This window comes from Bos mutus, chromosome 7 (genome assembly GCF_027580195.1).
Source record: "Bos mutus isolate GX-2022 chromosome 7, NWIPB_WYAK_1.1, whole genome shotgun sequence".
NCBI lineage: Eukaryota > Metazoa > Chordata > Mammalia > Artiodactyla > Bovidae > Bos > Bos mutus.
This window is the reverse complement of record NC_091623.1, coordinates 102,107,984-102,130,503: the sequence shown is the minus strand read 5'-3', so window position 1 is coordinate 102,130,503 and position 22,520 is coordinate 102,107,984. Positions and strand designations below refer to the sequence as shown.

At 51.4% G+C, this 22,520-nt stretch overlaps 1 protein-coding gene across 2 annotated transcripts in view; it reads left to right on the top strand.

The window, feature by feature from the left end:
- Positions 1-22,520, top strand: part of ANXA6 (annexin A6) — a 46,966-nt gene that overhangs the window by 12,421 nt on the left and 12,025 nt on the right. For both annotated transcript variants that reach the window (XM_070374652.1, XM_005897323.3), the window contains exons 3-20: positions 2,464-2,554; positions 3,558-3,652; positions 4,148-4,261; positions 5,232-5,322; positions 6,231-6,310; positions 7,544-7,600; positions 8,394-8,487; positions 8,911-9,006; positions 10,260-10,318; positions 11,272-11,394; positions 12,685-12,743; positions 14,057-14,135; positions 15,824-15,905; positions 16,492-16,586; positions 17,062-17,175; positions 18,624-18,714; positions 19,495-19,574; positions 20,358-20,411. In XM_070374652.1, coding sequence (XP_070230753.1) covers positions 2,464-2,554; positions 3,558-3,652; positions 4,148-4,261; positions 5,232-5,322; positions 6,231-6,310; positions 7,544-7,600; positions 8,394-8,487; positions 8,911-9,006; positions 10,260-10,318; positions 11,272-11,394; positions 12,685-12,743; positions 14,057-14,135; positions 15,824-15,905; positions 16,492-16,586; positions 17,062-17,175; positions 18,624-18,714; positions 19,495-19,574; positions 20,358-20,411 — 1,554 coding nt within the window. The remainder of the gene's footprint in view (positions 1-2,463; positions 2,555-3,557; positions 3,653-4,147; positions 4,262-5,231; positions 5,323-6,230; positions 6,311-7,543; positions 7,601-8,393; positions 8,488-8,910; positions 9,007-10,259; positions 10,319-11,271; positions 11,395-12,684; positions 12,744-14,056; positions 14,136-15,823; positions 15,906-16,491; positions 16,587-17,061; positions 17,176-18,623; positions 18,715-19,494; positions 19,575-20,357; positions 20,412-22,520) is intronic.

Here is a 22,520-nt window from a genome sequence, read left to right as displayed (position 1 = left end):
CAGTCCATTCTGAAGGAGATCAGCCCTGGGATTTCTTTGGAAGGAATGATGCTAAAGCTGAAACTCCAGTATTTTGGCCACCTCATGCGAAGAGTTGACTCATTGGAAAAGACTCTGATGCTGGGAGGGATTGGGGGCAGGAGGAGAAGGGGACAACAGAGGATGAGATGGCTGGATGGCATCACTGACTCGATGGTCGTGAGTCTGAGTGAACTCCGGGAGTTGGTGATGGACAGGGAAGCCTGGCGTGCTGCGATTCATGGGGTTGCAAACAGTCGGACACGACTGAGCTGAACTGAACTGTGTCTGCATTAGACTTCCTCTGCTCCATACAGCCTCATCTTTCAGCTGCAGCCTCTGTCTCCACCCTGGGGTGAGGAGGGGCAGGGCCCGGAGGGAAGGAGGCAACTTGCTGCCAGGACCTCTGCCCTTCCTCCAGGGGGCTCTGCTGCCATCTTGCCCTCTTCTCCTTCCTTCCTGGCCACTTACAGTCCCAGCATCTTGGCAGCTTTGGACATCCGCATAAGCACTGCAGAGTCTGGGCCCGCCTCCCTGAGTGCCCCTCTTGCTCTTAGCTCTGGGCCTCTGCCATACTGCTGCTCTGTGTGAAGCCTCTCCTTCCCTCCCCCTGGGCCAGCTGTTGCTCATCCTTTAGCGCTCTACTCGACTTAGACTTCCCTTCCAGGAAGTCTTCTTTGATCTGCTCTGGGTGTATTCACAGGCACATATCCGCCCGCACACCTGTCTACCTAAGAAGCCAGTAGAGTGCCTAGTTGTGCCAAGCCCTGAGCTAGGTGCTGGGGTGACATAAGTGGGCAAGACAGACTCTCGTGGAGCTTTCAAAAGGGAGTGTCTCTTCTGGTCCAGGCAGTTGGCCTGTGTTACTCTTTCCTTCTCTGCCCAGCAGTGTGATTAGGTTGCAGGGGATTCACGGGTGGCGGGAAGGGAGCCGTGTCCCTTTCTGGTCGTCCGTTCTGCCAGAACTTTAAATAGCACTTCTGTGCCCACGCATGCATGCCTTGAAGGAGCCAGCAATGGCAGACATAAACCACAGGGCCCCTGAGTGCCTGGCCAGGCCCTGCGGTGCGGGCGCTGGGAGACCCAGGAGATGGTCCAGAGGCTCACGGGCTCCCATGCGCTTCTTATTGTTTCAAACAGGATTATGTGAGCCACCCCACCCGTCCCGATCCCCTCGTCCAGCTTGAATCTCCCTCCACTGTTTCCTGGCATTCCTTTGCCCCTCTAGTGGAGTATTTATTACTAGCTCTATGCTAATTTGTAGGCTAGTCTCTCTCCTCCCCTGGGTTGGAAGCTCATGAAAGTCAGGCTTGGGTCTTCTTTCTCCCATAATCTTCAACCCTTCGTGAAGCGCCTGGCACAGGCTAAGTGCCCAGTCACCAGGCGGTGTGCCTAGTGCCCCAGGCTCTGGCATCCTCCACTCTCTCAGCTCTTGGTTGCTCTCCGGGCCCCATGGTTCTCAGGGCTGTGTGTCTGACCCACATCTGACTTCTCTGTGAACAGCCCTTTGTGCATTCAGGTTTAACATCTAAGATTCACTCCCCACCTTTGCCCCAACAACCCAGCCAGCTTGTCCTCAGATGCCAGCTCACGGCTCAGTTTACTAGGCCTAGAAGAGCGGCACCTCGTCTGGGCAGATTCTGAGCGTGACTCTGGGCCTCCCACTCTGGGCCAAGGCACCCCTCTCCCCCCTGGAAGCTGGCAGCTGCAAGGTTTCTGGAGCTGGAGAACAAAGGGTCACTGGACAGAGATGTGGGTTCTGTGTGACCCCAGCAAGTGGCTTCCCTTTGTGGGGCTCGGTTTCTTTGTTTCTGTGACAGAGAGCATCTTAAGTGCTTCTATAAAATGCTATAATAATCAAATTTATAAAGGTGAAAGGGCTTTCTACACCACAGAGAGACATAAGCACATGAGGGGCTCTTGTTTGTTTTGCAGAAACGACTCCCACCCCCTGCACTCTGTCTGGGCTCTTATCTCTCCCAGGTTCTGAGAAAGTGGTGCAGAGCTGGGGGCTTGGCTGAGCCTTCCTGCCACAGGGAAAAGGCACTGTCCTTGGGGCAGGTGGTGGCAGGAGGTACGGGGAGAGCCCTCCCTACCCTGGTTGCGGCTTTGTGTAGCCGGCTCTCCACTTTAGGGGCAGGGAGCTGAGCCACTGTCCAGGTGAGCGGTCGCAGTCTGGGGCGAGGCAGTGCAGGTGAAGATGGAGAGACGTGGCAGATTCTGTCGCATCGTCTTTGTTCAGTCCAAAGACTGTGAAAACACACCTTGGCTCTTGCCATGCCGTTATGGAGACTGAGTCTGGGGATTTGTAACGAATATCTGAGCATTCTAGGAGCAGCAGGGACTTTTATCCCATGGCCAGGGTTGGGAGGTAAGCTGGGGTTAGGGCTGGGAGCCCCATTCAGGGCCAGGTCAGCAGCTCACCCTCTGCTCGTCTCTCCACAGGGTGCCAAGTACCGGGGCTCCATTCGTGACTTCCCCGACTTCAACCCCAGCCAGGATGCCGAGACTCTGTACAATGCCATGAAGGGCTTTGGTGGGTGCTCAGCCACTGTGGGGAAAGGGACCCACAGGAAAGGAAGCAGGATTCACCTAGGCTTGGGGGTGTCCCCCCCTTTTGGTTATTCAGTCATTCTTTTGTCTCTCTTTTTTGGCCATGATACATGGCATGCGGGATCTAAGTTCCCCAAGCCGTGACTGAACCTGGGCCCCTGCAGTGGAAGTGTAGAATCCTAACCAGTGGACTGCCAGCACATTCCCTTGTCTCTTCTTTTTATAATTTTATAATGGACTCTTCCAATGGCGCTAGTGGTAAAGAACCCGCCTGCCAATGCAGGAGATACAAGAGATGCAGGTTCAATCCCTGGCCCAGGAAGATCCCCTGGAGAAGGACATGACAACCTACTCCAGTCTTCTTGCCTGGGGAATCCCATGGACAGAGGAACCTGGTGGGCTATGATCCACAGGGTCGCAGAGTCAGACATGACTTAAGCGACTTGGCACACATGCACACTCCAGGCTAATAAAACAGTCTCATGAGTAGAAGAAGCTTTACCAGTAGACCTGCCACCCAGCTTGAGAACTGGCACTTGCTCGCTCACGTAGCTGCAACATCATGGTAGGTCCCCCTCCTGATAACATCACTTTGCCTTTTGTCTTGCGGGTAAGCACTACCCTCAATTTGCAGCTTATTATTTCCTTTTATTTTTCCTGTCAGTGAAAGAACCCATCCTGGACGTTAGGACACCTGGGTTTTTCTAAGCCAAGCTCACTGGGAGACCGCGGGGGACTCCATGCTCCTCTCTGGGCCCCAGTTTCCTCGTGTGTGTGACGAGGAGCTAGATCATGGGCCGTCTGAACTGAGATACTACATGTGCTAGCATCTCTCTCAGGGGGGCTCGTCAGGTCCCCACAGAGCCCCCGTCTGATGCCAGTGCCTCTCGTGAGCAGGAGGCTGATGCCAAGGACTGCAGGGAGCACCCCTGTTGGGCTTCCTGGAGGCAGGTTGGGTAGGGTGACGGGTGCCTCCCCTCTTGTAGGCAGTGACAAGGAGGCCATCCTGGAGTTGATTACTTCCCGGAGCAACAGGCAGAGGCAGGAGATCTGCCAGAACTACAAGTCCCTCTATGGCAAGGTAACCATGACAACCAGAGGGTTGGGGGCGGAGGAGGCATGCTCTGATTCATCCAGGCCCTTTCCTGAGTATTTTACTCCTGCTCAGCTTCTATGCTGGCACTTCTGCCCTCCTTTTTTCTTCTCTCAGTCAGGCAGGGATCATCCAACCGTAATTGCATCTAGAGCGCCTGCTAGGCACTATGCTAGGGGTTAGGGCTACCCAGATAAATAAGAGGGTGTCAACCTGTGGGCTCACAGTGGGAGAGACAGTGAGCAAGTGAGCACGTAGCGGCAGGGAGGGGCACTGTGCTGCGGACTGGGCAAGTTACCTGATGTCTCTAAGCCCATTTCTGAAGGCCAATGAGAGTATGTACCCCCAGAGTGACGATTAAGTTGGATTACTTCTCTCAGTGCCTGTACAGAGTAAGTGCTCATTCAGTGTAATTCTTATCATTATAACTGCGCTTCCCCATCTTCTTCCATTTCCTCCTCCTTCCACCCCTCCCCCAACCAGGACCTCATTGCAGACTTGAAGTATGAGTTGACGGGGAAGTTTGAACGCCTGATTGTGGGTCTTATGAGGCCACCTGCCTATGCTGATGCCAAAGAAATTAAAGATGCCATCTCGGTAAGAAGCAGGGTCTGTGCATGTTTGAGGGTTGGGGGTGTGGTTCATGGGAGATTGTAGCTTCTACAGCAGAAATTCAGTGAGCCCTATACCCACCCCACACATATGCCCTGCTTTGAGGCAGCAGCCCAAGTCCTGTCCCAGAGGGTGCCATGGTCCCTCCAGATGGATGGAGGTGGCATAGGCGTTGGTGTGACGCCCACCCTGTGAAAGGGGGCCCTGGGCCCACACCCCACCCCAGTCGTTTACAGTCCTGAGGAAGCAGGACATGGGGATGTGGAAACAGATTGTGTCCAACACCCAAAGGCCGGGGGCATCGTAAAGGAGATCAGGAGGACAGGCCCTGGGCTTGGGGTGGCTGGAGAGGGCATCATAGAAGATGAGGGGATCGAGTTGGGCCTGAAGCCTGGAGAAGGTTTGGTTGACCAGAAGGGGCAGGTCATTCTAGGCTGGAGAGTAAGTGGTTGTGGAAGTGTGTTCAGGATATGAGGGGCAGCCCAGTCTAGTGGAGGTGGAGGGTTTCTCCCTACAAAGCAGGGAGAGCTCAAAGGCCTTTGAGTGTAACTTGGCACTTTATAAAGTGCTATGATCTTTGTCTCAGATGAGCTATATGAACTTGTTTTCATAAGCTAGTAAACTTAACAGTGTAAAAGAGTATCACATTCTCATTCTTTCTGTGAGTTCAGCAGAGCAACTAGTATCATTTCCATTTTAAAGATGAGAAAAGTAAGGCCCAGGAAGATGAAGTTTTTTTAATGAGCCATCACAAAGCAAGTTGCAGGCAGAGGCGGCACTAGAATCCCCGTCTTTAGATTCTCAGGGCTGCAGCTCTGAATCAATGCCTAAGACCTGTGTTAGGAACACCCTGAGTGCTGGGAGTTTCCCAGCTCTGACCACCCCAGGTTCCCAACTCGGGGCTGGTGGCCTCGCTTTTCAACCCTTGACTCACACGCCCCTTCTTTTCTCCCAGGGCATTGGGACCGATGAGAAGTGCCTCATTGAGATCTTGGCTTCTCGGACCAACGAGCAGATCCACCAGCTGGTGGCAGCATACAAAGATGGTGAGATGGGCAAGAGGGGCCGTTCAAGGTTTTTCAGATGTGTAATGAAGGTGCTCACAAGAGCAGGGACCCTAAGACTCTACCCGTCCACCTTTTTTCCTCCTTCCCTCTGATCTGTCTGTCCATCCATCTATTCATTTAGTGAGTACCTACTTTCTTCTGGGTTCTCAGCATATGGTTGTGGGCATCCATACTGTTTACGCCTGAGAGCTTAAGTATTAATGAGATAATGAGGGATATAGATAATAAACAGATAAACAAATGGGATGATGACATGTGGTAAAGAGTTCAGAAGGACACAAACAGAAAACAAGCATCCAACTGGAGAGGACATGCTTCAGATAGGTGGCTGGGGAAGCCTGTCTTGGGAGGAGACGAGCAGGAGCCAATTGTACACAGAGTGGGGAGAAGACCCTGGCAGGAGCGGGAAGGACAAGTCCAAAGGTCCCCAAGCTGAATAAGCCTGGTGTCCAGTGCAAAGCTAGAACAGCAGAGGGCGGGACAGGATCACACAGGGCTGTGCAGGCCAAGGCAAAGAGACAATGTTTATTCCAAACCTAGTGGGAAGCAGAGGAGCCTGTGATGAGTGTGGGCTCTAAGACAGTCTCTCGTGTTGTTCTGGATCGGAGAAGCAGAAAGAACAGTCAGAAGGCTGTAGCCGCTGTGCAGGTGAGCGACAGTGGTGTCTGGAGTAGGACACCACAGGTGAAGATGGAGAGATGTGCGCAGATTCCATCTCACCATGTCATGAGTCAGCACAAAGAATTGAGAAAATACCGGCCAGCGTGGAGACTGGATTTGGGGATTTGTAACAAATATCTGAGTAATTTAGGGGCAGCGGGGACCTCTATCCTGGTTCCCTGGGATGTCCTGGGGGTGGGACCAGAGCTTGTGTTCTTTCCTGGCAGCCTACGAGCGAGACCTGGAGGCTGACATCACTGGGGACACCTCTGGCCACTTCCGGAAGATGCTCGTGGTCCTGCTGCAGGTTGGTCTACCTTGGGGCCCTCCCTGAGCTCTCCCCCAGGGTGCAGAGGGCTCGGAACGCCTTGTCCCTGTTCCCCTAGACAGTGTGGCTCGTGAGAGGCTCCTTGGTGGCTCTTCAGGTGTAAAATCCTCCTCGTGTTTTCTGGCCACCTCTCCCCCTCTCCCCATCTTATCCTCAAACTTGAGATGGTCTCTTTGGCTTGCCTGAGTGTAGAAGCTGAGCGTCCAGGGTCTGTTCTGTCCCCCGTGGTTTGCACAGGCAGGTGACCTGCATTTCTTTTCACACACCCTGTCGCTCTTGTGCTTCTCTGTCCTGCTTTTTCTCTCCACAAGTGTCCCCTCCTCTATGCCCCAGCCTCTCTTGCCATGGCTTTCCCAGCAGGGGCGCCAGCAGGGCCGTGGCCTCTCTGAGCCCCCTGAGTGGCCTGCCCCACAGAACAGCCCTGCTGATCCCTCCCAACCAAGGATGTCATAACAACATAAAAAAGAACATGAAGAGGCTGCACAGTGGTGTCACAGCTGAATTCTACCTGCTCAAGCTCTGCTTTTTCCTTTGTTCATTTTCCTTTGTGTGTGTTTTTTTTACACTTTGAGTTAGTTGCTAACTTCTAAAACTAGAGAGATTTTGCTCCAAAATCATATCTCTGGATTCTTTTGAATAATCGAAAAGTGCTGGGAACAGCAGGCCTGCTTCTTCTCAGGACCGCCCTGTTTGGTCCATACTCCAAACGATGAGGGGAGAATCCGGTGGCAGGGGCCCTGTGATTCCCTGCAAAATAGCTGCTGTGGTCCTCTGTGTGTGTGCCGCACCCTGCAGCTTGTAGGAATTTTGTTCCCCAACCAAGGACTGAGCCCTGGCCTGAAGCAGTGAGAACTGTTTGGTCCATACTCCAAACGATGAGGGGAGAATCCGGTGGCAGGGGCCCTGTGATTCCCTGCAAAATAGCTGCTGTGGTCCTCTGTGTGTGTGCCGCACCCTGCAGCTTGTGGGAATTTTGTTTCCCAACCAAGGACTGAGCCCTGGCCTGAAGCAGTGAGAATGCAGAGTCCTAACCACCGAACCACCAGGGAATTCCCAGGTGCTGCGGTCTTGTTCTGGAGGCAGCTGTCAGTCTCTTCCCCTGGACACCCCGGGCCACCACGGTTTTCCTAGTCCTCCCTGTCTCCACCACTGGCATCCAGGCTTTCTCCCGGCTCTGGTATTTGAACCAGTGTCCCTTGTTTTTCTTCCCAGGGTACCAGGGAGGAGGATGACGTAGTGAGCGAGGACTTGGTGCAGCAGGACGTTCAGGTAAATAAGCACCAGTGGAGATTGCTGGGCACAGCCAGGCAGCCCGAGAAGGGGGAGGGGTGGAGGCAAAGTAATTTGCACCAGATACCAGAAATAACTGACTTACAGCCATCATTATACAGCACTTCACTGAAGGAAGGGTTGAAGTTACCTTTCAAAGGTACATAGCATATGTAAAGCTGGTGAGATCAATTTTGGAGCTTTCATTATTTGTTCATTTTTCATTCAGTTAATTAATATTTATTGAACACTTACTATATGCCAATCATTCTGAATGCCAAGCATTGGGGAATCACAAGTGAGCAAAGTCAAACAGTACTGGGGATCAGACATATGTCAATCACACAGTCACATTTTCTGTGGATACACCATATATTCCAGGTGTTTTGAGCTCCCACTATATGCCAGTAATACTGTAGGTAGCTACAGAGAATGTAGAACATAATTCCTATTCTTGAGGAGTCGATGCTGTAGTGGGAAGCCAGGCATATAAATATTATGTATTATAATATACAGTGAATCAAAGCTATAAAGACACAAAAGTCTAGAAAAGGGAGTGAGGGAAAGAGAACTCCGCCTGGGGACATCAGGAAGTGCTTTGAAAACAAATGGGATGTTTAGTCTGGACCCTGAAGGTTGAATAGGAGTTTCCCCAGAAAGAAAGGAAAGAGGCTGAGAGGTGTATGCATTTACTAGCATGTTCAAGGATCTGGCAGAGGTTCTGAGTGGCTTGGCTGGTAAGTTGTTTCCTGAGGTTTCTTCTCTTAATTAAGTCCCACTTCTTCCCCTCCAGGACCTGTACGAGGCAGGGGAACTGAAATGGGGAACAGATGAAGCCCAGTTCATTTACATTTTGGGAAATCGCAGCAAGCAGCATCTCCGGTTGGGTGAGCTCCAGAGAAGACCTGCAGCTGTCCCCTGGGGGTTGTGCCAAGCTTTCCTTTCTCATTTCCTTTTCTGCTAAGGAGCATGATAGTGCTTCACCCACAACCCAAACACTAGTCCTGATTTTAACACGTGGCTTCTGTGGTCCCTTATGAGAGGTCTTAACAGGGTGTTCAGCCCCTCCGCCTCAGTACAGTCCCTGTCTTCATGTTGGAGCAGGACGTGTACACAGTCCCTCACAGCAGACACAGTGAGGCTGCGTGGTGGCCGGTGACATGTACGACCTTCCCGCCACCTCCCTAAGTGCCAGCCCTGCCTTCACGGTGGCGCTGTGGTCCTGGCCACTGCGTATCCCCTCCCAAAGTCCCTGATGCTTCCAATGTTACGAGCGTGGCTTTGACACCCTGTCTCTCTGTCTGACTCAGTGTTTGATGAGTATCTGAAGACCACGGGGAAACCGATTGAAGCCAGCATCCGAGGGGAGCTGTCTGGGGACTTTGAGAAGCTGATGCTGGCTGTGGGTATGTCCGAGGTTTCATTTCTAGGGCCTTTGAGGGATTCAGGGACTCTGGCCTGAATGGGAACATGGGGATTGTATGGTATGGAGATGGGAAGGAGAAAACCAGACAGGTGGTGAATTCTAAAGGTCTAGCTAGGGCCTTGTGGCTGAGGCCTGGGAGCTGGGGGTCAAGCCTTGGACACTGCTGCCTCCCACTCCCTCCTCCCATGTTTGTGATGGGGCCGAAAAGCACATGTTGTCAGGGGTCAGGCAGTCATGATCAGGAAAGCGGGTTTTGCGGAGCATCTGCTTGTGGGCCTGGCGCTCCACTGAGTGTTTACTCTTTACAAATGACCCAGGAGTGGACACTGTCATCGTCTCCATTTCACGGATGAGAAAACCGCAGCTCACAGAGGCTGTATTTCTTGCCAAGGGGTAGTTTTGTAATGAATTGGGGTACTCTGGGCATGGGGGAAGCCAGGAGCTGACTAATCAATGGTGGAGTCAAGATTCAAAGCTCAGGTGTCTTCTCAGTCTGCTGTTGACTTGGAGAAAGTCACTTATGCTCAGTGGGCCTCAGTTTCCTCATCTGGTAAATGGGGGTGGGGAGTAGCCGCCTGACCCAGAGGCTGTGGGCACATCCTGACACCGCATTCCCAGGGCATTCTGGGACTCTGGGCCAGGAACACGGGGCTAAGAATGGAAAGGAGAGCTCTGTGGTACAGAGGTGGGAAGGAGAAAACCAGAATGTCAGTTTGCCAGCCAGACGTTCCAAGAGTCACTGTGTCTGAGCCTGGGGTAGGTCGCATGAGTGTGTTTCTTGGGAACGAGCTAAGGCCCAGCACTCATCCTCTTGCCCAGAGCTGTCCCCCACCAGCCCTATCTCAGGTAATCAAGTTGTGGCCCCGCTCGGCAGCAAGATCCAGAGGCTGGGCCAGTAATGTTCTATCATAACAGACTCTAAAGAACCACCTTGCCTAGCCCCACCTCAGGTCCTCCCCACCCAGCCCAGTTCCTTCACACACCAAAGGACCAGAAAGGTGAAGGGGTCTTTGCACTCCCGACATTACAGCAGGCCCATGTTCTGATTTCTCTGTCCCCTGGGATAAAAGTGGTGGGCCTGGGGTCCTCAGGGATTTCAGACGATCAGGAAGCAGGATTCTTCTCAGATTTGAACTTGGTGGCTCCCAAGGAATGGAAATAAAGAACGGGTCAGACCGCCCCATCACCCTTCCAAGGCAGCCAAAATAACTACCTCTTCCTTCCTCTTCTCAGTGAAGTGTATCCGGAGCACCGCAGAGTATTTTGCTGAGAGGCTATTCAAGGCCATGAAGGTGCGTGGTGTGGTTGATGCGCCCGAGGTTGGGGAGAGGGGCTCTTTGCACCCCCAAAAGATTGTCAGGACTCTGGCAAATCCTTGGGAGTCCATTGGCCAAAGAGAGCATTCAAGGCATTGGCCATAAAACCAAGTGATGGCACTTGGTCCCAGGTCATACACCTTCCCACCCAGATACCTACCCTATTCTCATGATTGTTCAGGGGTGCATCATGCCCCCAGTCCAGCCAGCCAACTGGGTTGTAAGCCCATGCTTTATTTCTAAACGCTAATTAACTAGAATGTTTATATATAATGTACATAGGAAGTGAAAGACATTTTGGCATTGCCTGCCAAGACTTGTGATGTTCATCCCAGGGACTCGGGGATTCTGCTCCTGGCGAGTACTGAGAACAGATTTTCCCAGGACTTTACACACACAACACAGAAGGTGGTAATATCTTCATAGTGCACCAGGGTGAATGAACACAGTCATTTGTTGTCAGAGGCCACAGGCCCAAAGTTCCTGCAAGTGGCCCATTCTCTGTCTTCAGCTCCAGACTGGACCCAGCTGGGTCCAGAGACAAGCATTTTTATGATGTGTTCATAAAAACATTCATAGCAGTATGGTCCATGTCATGAAAAAACTAGAAACAGCCCAATGCCTGTCAGGAGTAGATGGACAAATAATGCATAGTGGTGTATTTACAGAGCTCCAAAATGTGCAAATCTAAACCATACCTTGCTTAGAGTTATGAGGAAGTCAAAGATGGAAATGACACGAGGTGGGGGAAGAAGACACCAAAAGCAGGAGGGACATCAGGGAGCTTCAGAGGGAATGACAATGTCTGGCTTCTTTCCTTCTTAATTTTAATGTTTTATTACAAACGTTGTATTTTCAGTTGAGCAGGGGACTCTTAGCAGTCTAGCCTCCTCTCAATTCTCCACCCCCCAAACCCACTCGTCTTGCAGGGCCTGGGGACTCGGGACAACACCCTGATCCGCATCATGGTCTCCCGCAGTGAGCTGGACATGCTCGACATCCGGGAGATATTCCGGACCAAGTACGAGAAGTCCCTGTACAGTATGATCAAGGTGAGGTGCTCATGGAGCTCCAGAGAGGGCTGGGGTGCTCTCCCAGGAGAAAAGGTGTCATCCTAGAAAGCTGGAGTCTGGTGGGAATTGCAGGAGCCCTGCCTGTGCCACTTCAGGGAGTTGAAGGCGACTACGGAGAAGCAAGTGTCACCTGACAGGCAAGGTGCTTCTAAGACACGAGGCACCTCTTCAGAGGAAGGCAGGACTGGGTCGTGATAGGGGCAAGGCTGAATCTGGGATGAAGGCTCCTTACTAGGGCGGTGAGAGGCCAGCCTCCTAGAGGCAGCGTGAGGCGGGAGGCCAGAGGAGGCTTCACTGGGGACTCCCAGGCCCTGGGCCAGGGGATGGCTCTGGGCTGGCCAGCCCATGAGACTCGCTCCAGAGACAGATGTAAAGCTGGATGGTTTCTCCTTGTTCTGGGTGAGTGGGATAAAGCTTTCGGAGTTCAAGCTGTGCTCCCTAAAGTGTGTTTCTAAAGAATTATATAGGCATTGTGTGCAAAAATAGCTCATGGGAAATGTCTGGGAAAAGCTAGAATAAGCAAAATAAGTCTGCTTCTTTACCAAGAACTTCTCACAGCCTTCACTGTAGTTTGTTCACTATGAGGCCCCAGGAGGGATGTAGAATATGCCGTGTCTATCAAACATACATTTGTTTGGTTTTGGCATTTCCCAGTGTTTTTGCTCAGTCCATTTTATGGACTATTTAACATAGGAGGGCTGGGCTAGGGTTATCTGGTGGCAGGGGTGTGCTGGGGCCAGCTCACACTGGCTTGGGAAGCATCTCTTCTTCTTTTTCTAATTTTTAAAAACATGTATTTATTTGGCTGCACCAGGTCTGGCTGCAGCACTCCAGGTCTTTGCTGTGGTGTGTGGGATCTTTAGTTGAGGCGTGTAGGATCTAGTTCCCTGACCAGGGACAGAACCCAGGCCCCCTGCATTGGAAGTGCAGAGTCTTAGCCACTGGACTACCAATGAAGTCCCAAAAGCATCTTTTCTTAATTCCACGTGTAGCGAAGTCATACTGGTAGCTTGGAATTGTCCATTAGAGGAAATTAGCAAACACTACAAATTAGGACTTTTTCTCTTTTTCCCAAAGAGCCAGTTGGTAAGTGCTTACCATCACACCGCTATTTGGTCTCAGTCACCTCCAGACAGGCTGAGAGTGAGGGCTGCTGTAAATACATGGTCAGCCTGCCCCTGTTTGGGGCTATGCAGGACCTCCCCTTCTTGTCTGAGAGGATCCCAGGGCTGGGTGAGAGGTGACCTTTCCCTCTGTCTTTCTCCCCAGAACGATACCTCTGGCGAATACAAGAAGACTCTGCTGAAGCTGTGTGGGGGAGATGATGAGTAAGTGGCCTCCTGGCCCCAGGCTGGAGGGCGTGGCCTCGGGTGTGGCTGGTCAGGATTCTCTTGGCCTCTTCATGATGGATGGATGGATAGATGGATGGATTAGATGGACTTGGGAATTCCTTGAAGGTCAGAACACCGTACAGGTGAAAGTCTGAGCGTCCATGTACGCGCAAATGAGTGTGGTCTCCCATACATGGAGATGTCTGCTCGTGTGAACTTGGAAAGCAGTCTAGGGATGTGCATCAGCAATCACAATATGAGGGTCTAGGCCCTGCTACTAACTTCTCAGGTGCTTCTCTGGTTCATCATCTGTTAAATGGAAAAAGTACAGATGCCTGCCCTGGCTGCTCGTTTATTCAGCATCTATGCATTAAGCACTCTCCACGTGCAGACCTTGAGGGGAAGCACTGATGAAGCCTCTGGCCTAGAAAAGCACACAGACCTGGGCGTGTGTCCATGGTAGGGAAGTGTACGTTTCTATGTGCACTCTCCCGGTTGGGGGTGGGGAGGCTCCTGGAGATAATGAGGCTGAGATCCAAGGAGAAAGGTGATGGGGTGAAGACAGGGCCTGGAGGGAGAGTGTTAGGGGTGGAGAGAGAGCCTGGAGATGAGAAGGTGCCACCTGGCTCATTTATGTAGCTGAGGTCACACTTTTGTATCGCGCTGGGAAGATATGAGGCTGAGAGGTGGGCAGGGCCTGGGACTTCTTCCTGGCACATGAATCTCCCCTAAGGAGAGCAGAGAACCAGCCACTGGATGAGGATTAAACTGGAGCATAACTTGAACAGATTTGGGTTGCTGGGAAGGGATCTACAGGTACTCTGATTTCCCTTATCCGGAACTTCTAAGGATCCAGTTAAACAGGGAATACGAGAGCCTTCTGTTTACCTTTGGTAGGTGCCTTAGGAGCTGGTTCAGTTCAGCAGATTTTTACCTGGCAGCTGGTAAACCAAGGTGCTTGGCAGAAGGAGAGGTAGAGATGACATGGCTCGAAGCTGGTCATGGACATGTTTGAGAGGGGAGACTTATATGGGAAAGGGGAGGATGAGGGATTCGAGAAATCTCCTGCCTGGGAGTGGGGGCCAGGAAGGCTGCTGGTCAGAGCTAGCACCGTCGGGAGTCGAAACAGGGTAGAAGGTTCTCAGAGGTGAAGGGAGGGCTCTGGTGAGTGGGTGGGGCCCAGGCTGGAGAGGGGGTAAAGTCAGATGGGTTTACTTGAAGCGTGTGGGTGTGTGTGTGTGTGTTGTATGTGTGAAGTGTGCCCACGATGACCTTCCCTCCTGTCCTCTCCCTAACACCCTCCATTCCAGTGCTGCTGGCCAGTTCTTCCCGGAGGCAGCGCAGGTGGCCTATCAGATGTGGGAACTTAGTGCAGTGGCCCGAGTAGAGGTCAGACCCTCCCCGCCTCCTGCTTGGCCTCTTGACCACAGCTTCCACTCTTGTGCTCGCACCTTCCTGCTGCTCTGGTTGGCACCCAGCTGCCCCCTGGTGGCCAACCAGAGACACTGAGTCTCACGTCTTGAAGCTTCCTGTTCTCTGCAGAGTGATGGATTGGTGGGCGGGCACTCTGGTGTTGGCATCTGATTCCTGCATTCACCTCTAACATGCTGGGGAGCCTTCTGGCCCACTAACTACGTACAGATCTTGCTGATGGAGACTTGGTTGGTTCTTTGGAGGGGCCTATCCCATCCTGGGTCCAATAGTTGGGTTTTGGAGGCATGGAAGCTGAGAACAGATGGGCATCCCGGGGTGTACTAGAGGATTCTTGGTTGTCCTGAGCATCCTCAGACCCAGGGTCTACACAGGGCAAAAAAAAAAAGTTTCACAGAAGTCCTCAGGGCAAACCAGCCCCGAGGTAGCACTTGGCCCCTACAAAAATATTTGGAACCTTGGACTCCATTGCTCACTTGCTAGCTACCTTTGGCAGGCCCCCGCCTCTCTCTATCTCTATCTCCAAAAAGAGGCTGTTGGACATGGCGGTCCGGGTGCCCTCCGAGGGCTCCTGTGCACGGATGCTCTAGGACAGTGTTTCCCAAGTTGTGAGGCAAGAGCTGTCATTGAAGATGATCTTAAGTCATATGAGAAATGAATTGTGTTTTTTGTTGGGGAGAGACCTGCATGGCATTAAATAACACTGACCCTCATGCAGTGTGAAAGCTACTCCACTTTGGTTTAACCAATATTTAAATCAGTAATCAATTATTGTTAATGTCAAGGAGGAAGTCTCTGTTTGGTGCCACAGTCGCTAATGTTCCCTTTTCATGACGAGCTGAGAGAGCTAGCTTCAAGTTCAGAGCTCTTGGCGAGCCATGGTATCTTGTTAAATTTGGTGATATTTGAAAGCATATATTTTTGTTTTTATGGCATTTATTTTTGTGGATTATCTGATTATGACACATGACACCAACTTTCTATTCATAATAGTGATATAAAATTGTTTTCATTCATTAACTCACTGAGCAGATATTTTTTGAGTGCTTACCCCTGTGTCAGGTGCTTGCGTTATATCAAAGAACGAAACGGACCAAAACCCTTGCCCTTTAGGAGTATTCAGTGCACTTTAAAATGAATGCATTTAAGTAAAACAGAAAAGTAGCTGAATTAAGTTAAAATATTAAGAAATAGCATAGGGCATGCACAGATACAGAAAACATTGGGAAAATCATTTGGGGGTGACTGAAATCTGGGCACTCTGTTCCAGTATTTCAGAACATTTCAGTTACCTTTTCAGGGAGAGCGTTGCTCTATGAAATGAGAGGACCCTGGGAGCAGGGCTGGGTTGTAAGAGCCTGGTTTCCAGTGGGGCGGAGCCAGAGCTGGCTCTTGGGGCAGGAGCCTGGCCCCTCTGCCCTTGACAGCACTTACCCGGCTCCCAGGCCTGGGTCTGTCTCTCTCCTCCTCCCTGTCTCAGCTCTAGGGCAGGAGTCTGTCTGCTGTGCCTTCACCCCCGCCTTTTCCCCCAAGCTGCTTGGTTTGGGGCTCTTGGGGAAAGCTTCCCCTCCCTCGCATGCTCCTCACCTGGCCTGGCCCCTGGGGGGCCTCCAGACACCTGCTGACTCACTTTGTGCCTCTTGTAGCTGAAAGGAACCGTGCGCCCAGCTGGTGACTTCAACCCTGATGCAGACGCCAAAGCCTTGCGGAAAGCCATGAAGGGGCTTGGTAAGGGGCACCTGAAAGGGGTCGGGTAGCCTCTGGGGCATTGGAGGGTAGTGGGTCTGCAATGGGATCGGCAGGGGCAAGAGCTGAGGCTTCAGACTGGAGTCTGCAGGGTGATGAGGACTTTATTTACCTTGAGTCTCCAGCCCCCTGGAACCTCCAGCTCCCTTAAGTATAGAGAGGAGGGTAGTGAGGGGCTTTCTCAGGAACCTTCCCAGAGACCACAGTGCTCCCAGGTCCTGGTATAGAAGTGCTAGGTGATGAGGTGGGGTTTTTGCTCTGGCTTTATTGCTAACTCACCATGTGACTTTGAGCAAGTCCCATAACCCATCTAGGGGTCTCAGTATCCCAGGACTAGAACTCAGAGGCCCTGACCCTCAACCCAGGGCTCTCTTTTATCTTGATTAGTGACCCAGCAGAAAAGTGCAGAAGGAATCCAGGGGAAGTTAGTGATTGGGCCAGAAGCAAGGCTCCTGCAGGGGCATAAAGCTGGCGAGCCTGGCCTCTCCCCCAGCAAAGACGCTGGGGCCCATCGCTGGGGGAGGTGGGGACCACGGCCTTGCTCTGATCTGTGGCTTTGGGGTCTCAGGAACTGACGAGGACACCATCATCGACATCATCGCCCACCGCAGCAACGCCCAGCGGCAGCAGATCCGCCAGACCTTCAAGTCTCACTTTGGCCGGGTAAGGGCCTCAGCCTAGACCCTGGGCCCTGCGTCCACGCTCCTCCTCTGACGGAGCCTGGCGTGGACACACGCCTCTCCTTCCCGCTGCACCCCGCGTTCCCTGTGATCAGCAGTGTGCTTGTGACTGGCTCCCCTTAGGGCTGCGATCAGGGATGTGAGCTGTGTTAGTGGCATCTGGCTTTGGCTGACTAGTTTCTCCCAGGATGGAAATGGTACCACCCCCTTTGCTTCCCTGTCTCCTGCCTCCAGGGAGAGTGGCAGGTCCCCCGCTTGCGTGGTGTCTTCTCCACCCTCTTTGTGGTGGTGGTGGTGGTGGTGGTGGTTTTGAACCCAACATCAGCCAAAGCAGACACAGATGCCCACTATTCCTAAATCTCGTGGAGCCTGCCTCCTCCTTCCGTGTCTCCTACCTGTCCCAAGTCACGTGTGGGCCAATGCTGATGTTGACATGACCTTGGCTCTGCCCTCTGCAGGACTTGATGGCTGACCTGAAGTCTGAGCTCTCCGGAGACCTGGCAAGGCTCATTCTGGGGCTCATGATGCCACCGGCCCATTATGATGCCAAGCAGTTGAAGAAAGCCATGGAGGTAAAGTGTGGGCACCAAAGGGATGGGGTCCAGTCTGTGTGGGTGCTGAGGGGACACAGGCACTCCTCCTGAGCCCAGGTGGGGCGGGTGTAACTCCTTGGTGGAGCCCCTCCCACACCTGTCCTGGGCTCAGAGTCTTGGCTAGTAGTTCCTTGTCTTGTCACCCCACAAGGTAAGGCTTTGCTTTTGTGCCCATTTTATGGATGAGGACGCTAAGGCTCAGAGCGTAAGTTACTTGGTCACAGAGTCAAAGCACTACAAAGTAGCAGAGCTGGAATTCAGATCGAGTCTGTCTGTCTCCAGAGCCTGATATGACAACCGCGTGAATCAGTCCACTAGAGTTTCAGGCTCCTTGAAGATAAAGAGAAGAACAGACTTTCCCTGGGCAAAGCCAATTAAGATTATTGTCTTGAAAATTCCTGGACAGAAAAGTGGATGACTTAAAACACAAAATGAGAAGGATTGGGCTGCACTGTGGATCTTAGGACACTCCGAGGATCAGGCTGTCCTCAGCACACATCAGCTTTTATTTTCATTATTTCTTAACTTTTTGGCCACACCGCATGAGCACGTAGGATCTTAGTTTCCCAACCAGGGATCGAACCCACGCCCTTTGTCTTGGAAGTGTGGAGTCTTAATTCAACAGCCAGGGAAGTCCCCACACCAACTTTTAATAGACCGGTGAAGATACCCTTCAGGTCAGAGGACTCAGGGACGCTTGACCCCTGGGCAGTAACCTCCCAAGACAGAGACTTGTCTTATTTTTATAGAATTGCCCCAGCAGCTGACACAGTGACTGGCACATAATCAGTGTTTAGCAGACACTTGAACTCATCGGTCAGTCAGCCTGTCTTACCTGCTTCCTCCTCTCCCCCCGAAGTGAGGACCTTAGCATAATGGGCTCCCCAGCTGCCTCAGCTGTCACCCATCCTCATGTGTCGCCCATCCCATCCAGTTCCTTAAAGCACAGAACATCTTTTTTCCTTCTGACAAATATGTGTTTACCGTGAAACCTTGAGAAAATATAGCAGAGCAAAAAAGAATGTTGAAATCATCTGTGATTCCCTCACCCACCCAGAGACCACGGTCACTGTTACACTGTGTGCGTGTCCTCTGTCCTTTTTATGTATTTATATATAAATATTTATATTGAGATATGCGCATATAAGCGTTTTTATACACACACACCCGTATACGCTATATTCTTTGCTTTTAAAATTTTTTGGTCCAAAGCAATTCTCATGGGAGGTTCTGGAAATCTTTACAAGCTGGTGGAGTCCTTTGATTGTGCCAAGGGCTGGTCAGGGGGTAAAGAGGACATGAGGGAGGCTTGGTCTGGGTGTTGACCTGCAGTGTCCTGGAACAGGAGTCTCCTTGACCTGGGCCCCTTGGGCCTCTCCACAGGCGTCAGGGCTGTGCTTCAGATCCTCTTTGCCTTGACCCTCTAGGGAGCTGGCACAGATGAAAAGGCTCTCATCGAGATCCTGGCCACTCGGACCAACGCCGAAATCCAGGCCATCAATAAGGCCTACAAGGAGGGTGAGTGCAGGAGACCTGTGGCCCGGTGCTGTAGGGAGGCCTTGGGGAAGAACCAGGCCCCCCGGCTCCTGACCTCACCCTGTAGCCCTGCCCCGCCTGCCCACCTCAGGCCACAAGGCTGTGATAAGCCCCCTGGGTGCGCCCAGCCCTGTGTCTGGGGAAGGTGCCCCGGAGAGAGTCCCAGCAGGACAAAGGCCTGGAGGTAGAGGAGGGTTTTGACTGGGAGTGGGAGAGAGAGCACCCAGGCCCCTGGAGAGGGGAGAGCGGCTTCACGGGTGTGTGGCCTGTGCACTCACACAGGGCCCCATGTTCAGAAGGCCCTGTGTCTGTTTGCATGCTTAACTATCACCATCTTGCAATTCTTCATAACTTTTCAATAAGTGCTTCCGTATTAGTCTGAAGAACCTTGAGTATCAGTCAAAAATGTTTAAGGTTTTTGTCTTCTAAGCAGCTTTAAAATGGTAGAGTCTTTGAGCAGGGCAGTGACGTGATCAGAGCTGTGCTTCTGGGTTCAGCCACTGCTATGCAGGAGAGAGTGAAGACAGGGAGGCTGTTGTCTGGGAGAGGGGAGATGCACTGAGCGCTCAGCAGGGACGGGCAGAATGAGGTGATGGACCCATGGCAAATCAACAGCAGGGTGGCTGGTGGCCCCCAGGAGCCAATGACAAACTCCTTCATCCCCACCACCCTGCCAGCACTGCTCTGGCTTAAATCTGTGCTTCCTGGACCCCTCCCCCACTCTTGGCCAGCAGCCACTCACACCTCCTTTTCCTGTCTCAGACTATCACAAGTCCCTGGAGGATGCTCTGAGCTCAGACACGTCTGGCCACTTCAAGAGGATCCTCATCTCTCTGGCCACGGTGGGTGAATTCACGGCTCCAGGCCTGCTTGGCCCTCTGGGGCCCTAGGTGGGGAAAGGGTTGCTACGAGAGGCAGGGGGTTCACTCCTGATGAAAAGAGGGTGTCTTCCCCTGCTGCCTCCTAAGATTCTTACCACTGAGGCAGTTGCTACTTGGGCAACGCCTTCTCCATTGTTCACTTTTCAAAGCTGACTTAGTGCCCCCTTCTCCAGGCAGCCCTCCCTGATTGCTCTTAGCCTGGCTTGTTGGCCCCCAGCTGACAGGACAGAGCCATTGTGTGTGACCTTTCCCTGTGTCATCATCCAAGAGCTTCTGTTACCGAGGACCTACCGTATAGCTCAGGGAACTCTACTTGGTGTTCTGTGGTGACTTAAATGGGAAGGAAATCCAAAAAAAGAAGGGATACATGTATACGTAGAGCTGATCCACTTTGCTGTACAGTAGAAACTAAGCAACTATGCTCCAATAAAAATTAAATAAATACGGGGGGAAGAAAGGAACAGCTGTTATCATCTCTTGAATTCTCGCAACCCGGGTACCACACCCTGAGGCACAGTTATGGCAAGCTCACTGTGTGCGAGTCAGGCCTTGGTCTAAGTACCTTCCCAGTGATCATGTTCATGTTCAAGACTGCCACCCTGGGGAGGCAGGATCGCTGTCCCCATGTTACAGATGTGGGGAGAGCGTTCAGAGAGGTGAGTGGCTGAGTACTGCCCTCTGGCTGCTGAGGGATGGAGAGAGCGGATGTTTGGAGGCTGACCTTTCTCTCTGGTCCTGCTGCAGGGGAACCGTGAGGAGGGAGGAGAAGATCGGGAACGGGCCCGGGAAGATGCCCAGGTGAGACACCCCATCCCACCACCCCCTTCCCCCTGCCCAGTGACTCCAGCTGGCTTTTGTCCATGCCAGCCCTGGCTGTCTGGGAGTGAGGAGGGTGCCTGGCAGGGCAGGGCTGGTGTGACTGGTTGACACTAAGACTTTTGGCCCCTTGCAACTCTCCACTCTTAGAAGTGAGACTGTGACAGTTTCCAAAACTTTCAGAGAGATACTTGGGAGGGTGGTGCTAATTCTACTGATATTTCCTGTGTGAAGAATAGGACTTGAGCCCTAGATCTTCAGATCTGGAAAGGACTTAAGGAGTGTCTCAGAGTCAGACTCCTTATAATATAACTGGAAGATGGAGGCCCAGAGAAGGTGAATGACCCCTGAAACTCACACAGCAAATCAGTGGCCCAGGTGGAGTTGGGCCACTGATTGAGCAGGTCTTGGAGCTTACTGGGAAGGGGGCTTGAGTGCTAAAGGTCTCGGGTCATTATTTTTGAAATGGGATCCAGGTCGAAGGGAATGTCCTGGGAGCCCTCGAAAGGGAGTTCATCGAGGTCAACCCAGGTCTTCTGCATTGCAAGCAAATTCTTTACCACCTGAGCCACCGAGGAAGCCCATCCTCCTTAAAACTCACCCCAAATCCATCCTCTATCCCAAAATTCATCCTCCAGGGAATTCCGCTCGGTGTTTGGGTCTCCCTGGGAAGCTGTGCTTCTAGTTGCTGCCAGCAGGGGGCAATAGTGGGCCTTGCTGGCAGCCCCTTTTCCGGAGAAAAGCCGGGAGAGAGAACCTGGGTGGAGTCAACTGAGGGAGCCAGAGCCAGGCCCTGTCCAGCTCAGCTGCTTCTCCAGATTCACAGATGCCGGACCCTGATCTTAGTGTGGACTCACTGTCTGACAGCTAGGAACACTGGTTTCTCAAGTAATACATATTCTTTTGTAGAAACTTTAGAAAATACCAAAAACAAAACCCCATATAACCTGCTACTAGTAATAACTGTTGTTAATGGGGTATATCATTCTAGTTGTCTTTATGGATTTATAGAAATAGATTCCTGGTTTATAACAGTTAAAAATGAATATTTTGTGAATATGGTTACTTTTTTTTTTGTTTGTTTGTTTTTTGGCTGCACCACACAGCATGTGGGACCTTAGGTCCTTACCCAGGGATCAGACCTGTGCCCTGTGCAGTAGAAGTTCGGAATCTTAGCCACTGGACTGTCAGGGAAATCCCATATATCATTTTAAAAAAATCAACAGCATCATTTAATGGCTAAATACTATTCCATCTAAGAATCTGCCGAACTATTTAACCAGCCCATTCCCTAGTAACCAACTCTCATCATCTTTATTATTTTTTTTTCCTTAGAATAGATTTCTAGAGGTGAGTTGGGAATACTAGAGGGAAATGTATACAAAAATCGAAGGCATTTGATATGCAGAGCCAAGGTTCCCCAGAAAAATAATGACATTAACGCTTGATGGTTTTATACCTCTTCCTTCCCATGCTCTCGCTCAGGACACTGAGAGCACCCTAAGCTCTGGGAGTCTGGCTCTGTTATGATCAGGTGACATATGTCTGGTGTTTACCTGTTGCCCCACAGTATTGCAGATAGCTTCCTCTTTACTCTTAGTGTTCCCATGTGAGCAATAAATCATGTAAATGATCTCATTATTATAGCCCCAGAGTGAAATAAAGAGTTGTGGCCATTTTTAGATAATTCAATCTCTGGATTATTTTTTCATACAACAGCTTTATTGAAATATAATTTGCATACCATACTACTGACCCATTTAAAGTACACAGTTAAGTGGTTGTATCTTCACAGACTTGTGCAGTCATCACTGTGGTAATTTTAGAACATTTCATCACCCTAAAAGAAACCCTGTACAAATTGCGTTCCTTTTCATTTCCTCCCAACCCCCAGCCCTGTGTAACCACTAATCTACTGTCTGTTTATATAGATTTGTCTACTTTGGACATTTCATATAAGTGGAATCCTACAATATGTGGCTTTTGTGGCTAGCTTCTTTTACTTTATTGTAATATTTTTATATATTTTCATCCATATCATATCATATATCAATACTTCATTCCTTTCCATTGCCAAATAATATTTCATTT